The sequence below is a fragment of the Euleptes europaea genome, chromosome 10, assembly GCF_029931775.1.
Source record: "Euleptes europaea isolate rEulEur1 chromosome 10, rEulEur1.hap1, whole genome shotgun sequence".
NCBI classification, from domain to species: domain Eukaryota; kingdom Metazoa; phylum Chordata; class Lepidosauria; order Squamata; family Sphaerodactylidae; genus Euleptes; species Euleptes europaea.
This window is the reverse complement of record NC_079321.1, coordinates 53,949,470-53,961,820: the sequence shown is the minus strand read 5'-3', so window position 1 is coordinate 53,961,820 and position 12,351 is coordinate 53,949,470. Positions and strand designations below refer to the sequence as shown.

The 12,351-nt window shown below is 43.2% G+C and overlaps 1 protein-coding gene across 1 annotated transcript in view; it reads left to right on the top strand.

Moving 5' to 3' along the window:
- LOC130483616 (gamma-aminobutyric acid receptor subunit rho-2-like) overlaps positions 1-12,351 on the top strand; it is a 46,102-nt gene that overhangs the window by 8,474 nt on the left and 25,277 nt on the right. Inside the window, exon 2 of the mRNA XM_056856427.1 lies at positions 5,526-5,632. Coding sequence (XP_056712405.1) covers positions 5,526-5,632 — 107 coding nt within the window. The remainder of the gene's footprint in view (positions 1-5,525; positions 5,633-12,351) is intronic.

The window sequence follows — 12,351 nt, the reverse complement described above, 5'->3', positions numbered from 1 at the left end:
TGGCCTGTTACTGATAGTCCCATAGGTTCACTAAGCAGCAAGGAAAGGAAAGGAGGTTCCTCAATGGGAAGACCAAGGAGGAGGCAATTTGAAGAGACAGTCATGGCCTTGTAAGTGGCATTGGAAATGCCCAGATGGCAGTTTCTGATTAATTGGAGCTCTGATTTTAATCTATGAAGCTGTTAATCTATTAATGCTTTCAGGCCCAGCAAATAGTAGTAGCATTCCACACTGTAGTGGGCTTCATAAAGCCCTCCTTTCCTTGCCTTCTAATGTTTGTAAGAGGAAAAGGGCTGTACTATTTTATATCACATGAGGAAAAAGCTTCAGCAAGAAGAGTTGGTTTTTATACCCCGATTTTCTCTACCTTTAAGGAGTCTCAAACTGGCTTACAATCACCTTCCCTTCCCCACAACAGGCACCCTGTGAGGTAGGTGGGGCTGAGAGAGTTCAGAGAGAACTGTGACTAGCCCAAGATCACCCAGCAGGCTTCATGTGGAGGAGTGGAGAGATTAAAGTCTGCTGCTCATGTGAAGGAGGGGGGGAATCAAACCTGGTTCTCCAGATTAGAGACCTCCGCTCTTAACCACTACACCATACTGGCTCTCAAGGTTTTCTTTGAAATCTGGCAGGTGGCACACAGATACTTGGAAGCAATGCTCCAAGAGATGTTTGTAACTATGTAGCCTTTTTAACATTTAGAAACCACACCTGCATATATTTTATAGTGTGTCACACTAATCCAGCTCCAAAACACTATCATTCTTCACAATTTCAGTATATATTAGTAAAGATGGTGTCTCTGGTACCAAATCATTACTAATGTAGTATGCAAACCAACAACTGGTCTACATAGTGAGAAAATAGTTTATCTATTTAGAAATTGACCTATGCTATTGACCTTCTGTGAGTATGCCTGGCTTAGGATCATGAGAATGGAAGGAACTTGATGCTGGAACATTCAGATTCATTTGCAGCTGCTGTTTTGCTACCTCAGACAATTTGGCCTTTGAGAAGAATCTGATAGATCTGATGGTAAAATAATTGGGAGGAAGAGGTATTAAATGAAGGCATTGAATTATGGAATCTTCCTCCAAGATCTTCAGCCTTTTCCTTTTCCATTTTCAGCTAAAAGAATTGTCCATGTTCTCTCTACCTTTCACATTGACTGCACTTCCTTCCTTCCTGTCATACTGATTATCTTCCGTTTCTGTTTTCTTAAAAGCATCTTTTTATCCATATAACTGTGATCAGCCACCCACCTCCTTCAGTCTTTGCTCTGGCTGCCCTATTTTTCAGCATCAGATTGAACATTCTACTCATTTTAAAGTCCCCACCCACCCACCCACCCACCCATTCTGTCTCACAGCTACAATAGACCTACCATTAAAATTATGGACTGGTCATTTCTTCGTCAGAGGGCAAACGGGCAAATTCAGCAGGGGATCAAATACTTTCCCCCCTCACTCTATCTATCTATCTATCTATCTATCTATCTATCTATCTATCTATCTATCTATCTATCTATCTATCTATCTATCTATCTATCTATCTATCTATCTATCTATCTATCTGAAACAATACAAATTATATTTGCCATGGAGATACCACCAAAAATGGCCTCCTTGTGATAACATCCCCTTCACCTCCATAATGTTTGGTAAAAAAAGGTCCCCTGTGCAAGCACTGGGTCATTCCTGACCCATGGGGTGACGTCACATCCCGACATTTCCAAGGCAGACTTTGTTTGCGGGGTGGTTTGCCAGTGCCTTCCCCAGTCATCTTCCCTTTACCCCCAGCAAGCTGGGTACTCATTTGACCGACCTCGGAAGGATGGAAGGCTGAGTCAACCTTGAGCCGACTACCTGAAACCAACTTCCGTCGGGATCAAACTATCATGGATTGGTAACATCAAGCTGTGAACTTCCACACTCTTGTCATGATCATGGGGAGAGAATTTGGAGCTTCTCCGCTATGGGACAAAACAGAGGGGGAAATTACCCAACCTAAAAACAAAGTTGGGTACCCAAAAGGTTGGGTGAAATAAAATTCAATTAAACAATGGAATATATTTATGATAAACACTCATGCATAACAAGCTCTTATGGCAACCAATACAGATTTGATAATGTAAAGCCACATGCCAAACATGTTTCAACCCCCAGGCCTTCTTCAGTAGTCTAGTAAAACATATCATGCCTGCATAAACCTTCATTAACAAATAGAACGATTTTGTATCAGCACAGGTATGTATTATAAGATGTATTCCAAGTGGGCTTTGTGCCTATGAGACCAGATTGTTACTAAAATATGTTTTAAATTGTAAAAGCACTCCTTCAAGGAATGCAACTTTAATATTTCTCTCTGGAACAGGTTGGCATTGTATTCAAAGTGAGCATATCATTATCAACCAAAAAAGGCAGTCAAGGTGCTCTAGCCCCCTAACAGGTACATTGGAATGTAGTGAATACGTCCCAAAGACATTTTGAGTGTGTGGCCTTATTATAAAATGGCCTTATTTTGCATGTGTGTTCATTGTGGTTTAGTGGTTAGAGTTTCAGATAAGGATTTGAAAGACCTGGATTTAAACCTGCCATGGAAGCTTGCTGGATGTCATTATTACTCTTTCTGAGCATAACGTACCTCTCAGGTTGTTGTGATTATGAATGGAGGAAGGGAGAATAATGTTGTGGGTCACGTTGGGTCTCCAACGTGACACTGTGTAATAAAAATTACACAGTGAAGCCAACAGTTGAAAATGTAGGCCCAAAACTAGCTCACTCTCACCCACAGGTACTGCCTTTGTAAGAAGTATTACCTTAAGTGCAATCATACAACCCTCTCATTCTCTGGGATTAAGCTAATACTCCAAACAATCCAGCATTTAAAACAGCCTGATAGCCAAGGCACATTCTTTCCTCAGACACGTCATTATTATTCTAAAAAGTGTTCATTTTAGAGTTTGGAAGAGTAACAATTATCTGTCCTCAGAAGAGCGCATCATAATGTTTCTGCATGAGTCACTGATCAGGGTGCCCTCCAATTTGGAAGTAAACGAGCTTGGAGAACTCATGCAGAGGCAGAGCGCAAGACCCTTTTGAGGCTGGGTAGTTTGGCTGTATCTCTCATGGGGAGTGGCTGAATAATCTAATCACACCTGCAATGACGACTAGGGTGGCCAACCTCCAGGTACTAGCTGGAGATCTCCTGCTATTACAGCTGATCTCCAGCCGATAGAGATCAGTTCACCTGGAGAAAATGGCCACTTTGGCAATTGGACCTCTATGGCATTGAAGTCCCTCCCCTCCTCAGGCTCCGCCCCAAAATCTCCCACCGGTGACAAATTGGGACCTGGCAACCCTAATGATGACCCACCCCTGCGGGGGCTGATTAAAAAAAGGCAAGGGCAGATCAATTAATCACGGAAAGTCGCCGTATGCAACTTCTTCTGAAAGTGTGTCTTTAGGTCTCAGAAGGAATCTTTACTTAATGAACCTTCTTCTAATGGCACACCATCAAGTCTCTCACACTACCTTAGTGTGCCTGGCACACAGTTTGAGAACCACTGACTTAGCCCTAGACGTGTTGAATTGAAGTTGCTGCTTATGTTCTGCCCATTATAGGAAAAAAAACCCTCTGAGCACAGATGTTTTAGGCATCCTGTTCTTATTTTCAGCTTAGCTGAGTGTCATATTTCTTCCATCACTCTTCTCAGCTGTTCCCATTCCATCACTAAAGTGTTCTGCCTGCCAATATTTCCCTGATAACGTGGTTTTGGTTCTCTTCTACATTCTCTTGTCCATCACTGTCGCAACGGTATTTACAACTTTGTAGATCTCCCTGCCAGGGCAAAAGGCTTGCGGATCTTAGTTTATTCTAATCCTCTAGCAGTGATTAGAAAACTAGGGGTTTTCCCCCCTCTTAGCCAACTGACCCCTGTGACTGCTTACTGGACTGTAATTAAATTCCCATTGTGTAATATACATTATAGTAGCTCTTAAATGAAGAGGTTGCTATGCCATATTTCTGCAGTAATTTCCATTGCATCCAAATTCTGTAGGGCTCATTTTCTCATCTGCTCCGCAGGGCAATCAGATGTAAATGCATTAATTGGAAATGAATTCTGTTTCCACGGAAACTTATTCTGAGCAATCAGGTCGATTCATCTGTGTGCAGCTTCAAATCCGTTGTAGGTTGGGAATGTCATTTGCAGCCTGGAAAAGAGTGTGTGCTTCCATTGTGATATATGGCAATGTGCATATACACAATTTCGTTAGTACTTTAATTTAGATCTGGATCAGGCCCAATGCGTTTATGCTTTGAAGAGTGTTTCAAGTAAATACAACCACATACTGTTTCAATGAGAGGAAAGTAGTTTTAAATAGAATTTAATGAATACTTTCTGAACATAGTCCTTCAATTGCCTCAGTGGGGAAAGTGTGTGTATATAAAAAGACAAATATTTGTAATTCTATGATCATGTTAAATAAAAAATGTAGTAATGTGCAGATCTGTGGTAATTTCACATCAACTTGTTAATTTCACATCAACTATGCATCTTTTTGTTAAATTAGAATTGAGCAATAATAATTTATGTCTTCATACTGTGGTCTACTCAGGTCAGTCCTTGAAGATGTGATAACTTGCCATTTGATGAGGGTGGACTATGAGACATACAATACAGTGTTTTAGCCCTCTGCACTGGCTTCCTGTTCCTCAAGGCACCATTCAAAGTCCTGATATTGAGAAATTCAGTATAAAGGGCTTTACAAGACTGCTGCCCCAGTAGTCATTTACTTTTTATTCTGTTACTCCAATTCCATTCTGCTCCACAGAGTAGTATAATGAACCCACTGCAATACAGCAGACTGTTGTTCTAACTGTAATATCTTGGATGGCCAGCCTGGAAGTAATTAGATTCACTAGAATACCATCTAGGATCATGGAATGAATCTATGTAAACCAGTGTATTTGTTTCCCATGAGCAGGGTTGCCAACCTCCAGGTAGTAGCAGGAGATCTCCTGCTATTACAACTGATCTCCAGTTGATAGAGATCAGTTCGCCTGGAGAAAATGGCTGCTTTAGCAATTGAAGTCCCTCCCCTCCCCAAACCCTGCCCTCCTAAGGCTCCACCCCAAAAACCTCCCACCGGTGGGAAGAGGGACCTGGCAACCCTATCCATGAGCTGTATGGTTTCTAAGCTTAAACATGCTTATGACCCCACAAACAATTCAAGAGCCAGTACAGGTGATGCTTTTCACACCATGGGTTTTGTTTTGATGCATAATCCCTGCTTTTTCAAAGGACCTCATCAGTTCCCAGCTGAGCACAAAGTTATCGAGCTGGGATGTACAAACTTGGCTCCTTATTCTCCTTAAAGGTAGAATACACTTCAGAGTTTTTATCTTTTAAAATATGAACCATTACGGAAATTAAACAAACTTCCCACAGTTTTTAAGGATTATTTCTAGAGTAATGTTTGCGCTCTGGAAATTTCAATTGGTGCTATTGTTTTCCATTTTAGTCACATATATAAAAAGAACCATGACATAACAAAAATGCGGAAAGGAAAAACTGAACAGCTCCTGAGGGTAGATGACCATGATTTCTCCATGAGACCTGCCTTTGGAGGTAAGAAATTGTTTGTACCAGTTCCTTTATAGTTGAATTGTTCATAAACCTAATGCCATTTCCAACAGACAGCATTGTCCTAGACATTGTTATAGGGCTACCTTGCACTGGACAAACCACTGATGATGAAAATAGGAGTTGGGCGACATCCTGATTTTCCAGGAGCACATAGAAATGCTACTCCCAGCCCCAGCATAGTGCTAAATTCTATTCAGTTTAAGTGATACATATTTTATTTTTTATTTGTTTCTTCCAAAAAATGGGGAGAACAAGGGAAAAACTGAAAATCCAGTAACGAAAAAAGGGGGGAATCAAGAGGATCCAATGATGGTTTCCTTAAGAGCAGTTTGACCACTGCCTCCTTCAGCATTACACGGAAGACCCCTGAAGACAGGGACAGATTTATAAGGTCTTCCAAGGAAGCTTGTCCCCACCCACCCCATGCTGGCCTGGCTTGACCAGCCAGGACAGGCAATGCTCAAGGAGGCAGGTGGTTAGCTTTGCAGCTGACAGGATCCTGTCCACATTGGCCTGGGAGAGGCGCCTGAAGTGATTTAACACTGGATCCAAAGACAGCCAAGGGGCCTGTAGTTCACTTACTGTATCACAAGTTGGTGGGAGGTCATGGCGGAGAGACAAGACTTTATCTGCAAAAAATCTCGCCAATGCCTTACAGCCAATATCCAATTCACTACTAATTTGGGAGTCCCTCGATGATGAAGTGAGTGATTGAATGACCCTAAATAATTGGATCGGGCGAGAGCTCGCGGACACAATGGAGGCCGCATAGTCATCCTTCTTAGCGGCCTTCACTGCCATCTCATATGATTTCATAAACGTCCTATAAGATGTTCTTGCCACTTCATTGTGAGTTCGACACCAAATCCACTCTAGTAGTTTAAGCTCCCTTTTCTCTCCCTTAGAATGAGGGCAAAGAGGATGTCGGGGAGCAATTATGTTGATGGATTTTGACTGTGCCAGTCATTCGTCAGCTGATCTAAAGAACTGCCGGGGAATACTGGCTCCCACAGAGCATTCTGGAAACTGGATCCATAAGTCTCCATTGGCGAGCATAAATCTGCTTGCTGCCTAAACAGGGAGGAGTTGGGAGGCCCAGACAAGCCTTCAGGACAAAGGGGTCCAACCATGGCACCCTATCCATAGAGACCAGACCCACATCCACACCCATTGAAAAGATTAAGTCCAGCATGTGACCTGGCATTAAGCAACATCAGTGACGGAGAAGGGTTCACAGCCTTAATCCCCTCACCAGTGTATCTCAGGATGGGACGGAGATTGGAAGGAGACCGAGCATAATCATATCTCCGTCTCCTTCCATATCTATATCTCCTCTCACTATCAAACCTCCCATACCCCCAATCACAGGGATCCCTGACCCCCGGCTACCCTCCCTGCCAAGTTGTTGAGGTCTTTCTAGTCCCTCCATTTGAGGCCAGTTTCCCAGTCCACAGGAGCCATGTTCTGGCTTCCACCCACACACGGCTTACTGAAAGGGCTGAGGTATCAGCCCTCATGCAACTCCCTACAATACCACTCCTAATTACAAATCCAATACAAATTCCCACTCTAACAATAAACCTATCCTTGATATTCCCACCCCTTAAAATTACCTCCAACCCCCCTAATTTCCCCACTTGATATAATATCTAAAGGACCTAAGAACTAAAAAAAAATCATTGTCACACCTAAAACCACCCCCTTAGATCTAACAGCCTACAGTGGCCGTTTCTTTCCCAGTGGTCTTAATTCCTGCATAGCTGTTCTCCAACCATTCACTGCACTACCCCAACTCAAAGCTGGAAAGATGAGTAGAGTCTGCAAAGCTAGGGATTGGATGGATGGTCCTTGGTGTAATAATAAGGCTCTCAAACAGATTCTCTGGCACATCGAAGAAGCCCAGCGATGCCTGGGTTTGAAAATGTCCAAAGATGAAAGAAAGGACAGGTATAAGTTTTTCCGAGGCTCCTTGACGAAAACTGAGGCCAGTAGAATGGAAGCGACCAGGACGCATCCGGTGAGTTACAACGCCAGCAATTGGACACTTTGCTCAGTCCTTTACTAAAGAGTTGCAGGGGTGTCCAATATGTGACTAAAATACATTGTTTCTCATTCAGTGAAAGTTAAGCAAAAGGAGTGCATAGGATTTCAGGCTTATTATTATGCCAGTCACTTAAAATATTCATATCCCATATTTACATATAAATAATGTAATTTGTTTATTTTATGTATTTAAACCATTTTTATGCCACCTTTCCACACGATCAGGGTCCCCAAGGCAGAAAACATAAAACATTGAAGCATTCAAACAATTAAAATAACATTTAAATTGATAAACTAATTCAGTAAAAAGACATAAACATACAGCACCAGAACCAGGGAGGAGGGTAATAACTGTTATTGGGGGTATGCCAAATAAAACAAAAAAAGTATTCACCTGCTGGCAGAAGACACCAATAGAGGGAGACCAAGGAATCTCCCTGGGAAGGGAGTTCCAAAGTTTTGGAGCCACAACCAAGAAAGCCCTTTCTTAAGTCACCACCCATTTAGCCTCCGGTGGGGGTGGGTGGGCAACAGATGACTGCATTGAATGGGTAGGTCCATATGGAAGGAGGTGGTCCTTAAGGAATGTTGGTCCCATGCTATACAGGGCTTTAAAGGTCAGTACCAGCACTTTGAATTGAGCCTAGGAGTAAACTGGAAGCCAGTGTAGAGGGAACAAGACTGGAATTATATGGTCCCTACAAACCACTCCAGTGAATACTCTGTGCCAACTGTAGCTTCCAAACAGTCTTCAAGGGCAGCCCTATGTAGAGTATGTTGCAGTAATCAAATCTAGATGTTACCAGGACATGCACCACAGTGGCAAGATCTTTCCTTAGTTCAATGGGACTTAGGTCAAATGTTAACATGACTGTAGCCATGTGTTTTTTTCTTTCAAATGTGTGCCTTGTATTCTTTCACTAGTTTTGCTGAGTTATACCTTGTTGTGTTTCTTGGGCTCCTTACACCCACAATATTTGATGATGAAAACGGATGTCTGCCAAATATAGGATGTTTGCCACTTATGTAGAGTACTAGAGAAATATGCAGGATTATCTCAGAAAAGTGGTTCCGATGTGACAGATAGGACTGTGACAATGGTACCTACATAGTAGCATTCACAAGTATTTGTGTGTTGTTAGTACATCACCATCTCTATCACTGCCATCCTTTACTGAAGTCAATGGGCTTAGAAGGATATAATTTTGCTTTGGATGGTACTGTAAAAACTGGAAGCAGCTATTGCTTCACAACTCCATGGAGATGTTGTCTTACTTAGTAAACATGCATCCCTAATGGAGCTGTCAAGCAGGACAAATACTCTAACCGCAGAAATTTTTTTAAACCAAAATACCCCACAAACAAAAAAACTATTCATTTGAATCTCTTCAAACAAAACAAGCTGATTTCTTTGAAGAATATTTTTGCAGTGTATTGACAAAACCTTCAGAATTTAAAATTCTAAAGGAGCAGCATCTTCAAAATCATGTGCTTTAACTAAAATAAATGAACCCTGAGGGATGTCATTGAATTCAGATCCTCAGAGGAACTTTAGAAGCATCTTGTTTCAGGCATGATATTTGGAAGTATCCTTTATAGAGGCACGCATGCATATGTCTGTGTAGTAAAGTATAACCCCTGAGAGCTTTTTTTGCTGAAAGTAGTCACCACCCTTTCTAACTGGCAGAACTCACAAAGAAAATCTAGATACATCTTTCAGTGGAACTGAGAAATGAGCAGCTTAATTTATGGCAACGAATCAATGTTGTGTAATCAGGTGGGGGGGGTCCAATCTAGATCAGAACCACACTGCATGGGGAAAGAGGGCTTAAGCCTTCTCACTCATGCCATTTTCCTCGCCTGTAATTAGGGTCGCCATGTGCCCAGTTATGGCGGGAAATTGCCCACCAATTAACCAGGCTGCTTAACCTCAGCTGGTTGGTGGGCGGAAGTAGGCCAGCTGAGGGGGATGTGATGGGGATGCTCTAGCACCCGCTGCCAAACTCTATGGTTTCCATAGTTTTTGGAGGAATGTGCTAGAGCATCCTGCGCGTTGCCGGTGCTCATCACGTAGGGGGTCACGGCCTCCAGCCCTACCCCCACAACGTTCTCACCGGTGGTGTGGGGGGACCTGGCAACCCTACCTGTAATGGTCCTGGGGACCTTCTATTTTTCCTGAGAAACTGTCCTGGAGAATTTACGTGTAGCCCATCAGTATACATATGTGTCCCTAACAGGACAAATAGCAGTTTCCCTGGGCCATTTCAGGTCAAGAAAACAAGACTGGGGAAGGCTTAATCCCCCTCTTCTCATGTGTTGGACCCCCAATCTGAATTGGGCTCCCACATGTCAGAGAATTAAGATTCAAAAATTGCTGGGAGCTCTGAACATGGAACTCCCAGCACATTTCTGGCTTGACAGGAACCAAAGCAAACGGTGGGGCCATTGGACTATCCTAGTGCAAGTTTGGGCTCCAACTGGAAAGTGGGCCACATTCACAGTGACATATGTATAGGTACATGTTGCCCCCAATGACCCACAGAGAAACAGCTTCATGTCTATCCAGAACTGTCTCTAGCTCAATCAAGTCTGTTGTTTACACTACCACCATCTCTGCCCATATGTCTGGGCATTCAACACCTTTGTCCACTTGATACAACTTATTTCTTGCATACAGCACACAACCTTTTCCAGCCCTAAAATAACTTTCTCTTTATAATTATAAAATCATTTTATGTAATTGTATTCAATTATCATCTTCATCATCATCATCATCATCATCATCATCATGAATCACATTTGCTTCGGCCCTTTCGAGTTTTCTTAGTGCCAGTGACCTTGGTGGAACTAGCAGATGTTCAGGTATTATTTACTACAAATATTAATATTTAAAGCTTATGTAAATAGTTTATTTGGGCTCCCTTCCTCATACTCTCATTTCATCTAGGACATCTCATATTTTTTGACAGAGAGTCAGTGAATAAGCAGCTTTAGCTGATACTTAAAATAGCTGTATCTTTTCCATCGAAGAACAGTCTAATGCTTCCTGTGATGCAGTTTACCCACACCCCATCCACCACCGCCCCCAGTAGGCAATACCAGCCAGATCCCACTGGACATAATTTAATCAGCATGTATAGACTGGAGGCATAAATGGCTACAGTTTGGTTGCAAGACCACTCGCTAGTTTCTGCAGTGGTAATTCCTTAATAGGTATGTACAGAAAAGTTACCACATGACATAAGTAGCCTGTGCATGTTGTTGGCTCCTTCTAAATCTGCTTCTGCATGGAGGTTTGCTCCTGCTTTGGATAGGCTTATTTAGATAACCCACTGGTGACATGTAGCTTTCCCAGATATCTTGTCTATCCATACTGAAGATGCAGGGAATCAAGGTGAGTCCTAGAGTAACGCCATCCCAAGAGAGGCTGTTGGCATCCCACCCTTCATTTGTTTAGCATTTAAACACTGTGGAGTCCCGTGGCGCTGAGTGGTAAGCTGCAGTGCTGCAGTCCAAGCTCTGCTCACAACCTGAGTTCAATCCCAACAGACGTTGGTTTCAGGTAGCTGGCTCAAGGTTGACTCAGTCTTCCATCCTTATGAGGTTGGTAAAATGAGTACCCAGCTTGCTGGGGGTAAAGGGAAGATGACTGGGGAAGGCACTGGCAAACCACCCCGTAAACAAAGTCTGCCTAGTAAACGTCGGGATGTGACGTCACCCCATGGGTCAGGAATGACCTGGTGCTTGCACAGGGGACCTTTACTTTTAAACACCTTATTTATTTTATTGCATTACATTATTTGCATGCATGGTTTATCCTTGTCATGTAATACAATAAGTAAACATTGTGGTAATGTTCAGAGGATAACCATGTTGGTCTGCAATAGAACAACTAAATTTGAGTCCAGTAGCACCTTAGAGAGCAACAAGATTTTCAGGGTATAAGCTTTTGAGAGTCAACGCTCCCTTCATCAGATATACCCCAAATATCTTGTTGCTCTCTAAAGCAGGGGTGTCAAACATGCAGCCCACGGGCCAGATCTGGCCCCCAGAGGGCTTTTCTCCGGCCCGTGAGCCAAGGCAGCCAGCCCCCCTCCCCCCTTCTTTTATGATTTTCCTAGGGCTGCAGCAGCCCTGCTCACCCAGCCAGCAACCTCCTCCTGTCCTTGCTGGGCACAGCGAAGCCTGAGTGACCCTGCGCGCCCACCCACCCACCTCGCCCTGTCTTTCCTGGGCGCAGAGAGGCTTTTGACTGTACACTAAAGCACACCAGGAGCTCAAAATAGGTTGATGATTACATCAGTGCTCAAAAGCAAGTTGAGAAATTATTAAGCCCTTGACAGCTTAACTATGCAATGCTATTCTCTGGCCTACAGTGATCAGCCATAGTTTAGCAGTAGTTTTCAGGCTCTGCATGTATAAAGTTCCAGGTTCGGTTAGGGTTGCCAGATCCCTCTTCGCCACCGGCGGGAGGTTTTTGGGGTGGAGCCTGAGGAGGGTGGGGTTTGGGGAGGGGAGGGACTTCAATGCCATAGAGTTCACTTGCCAAAGCAACTATTTTCTCCAGGTGAACTGATCTCTATTGGCTGGATATCAGTTGTAATAGCAGGAGATCTCCAGCTAATACCTGGAGGTTGGCAACCCTAGGTTCAGTTCTG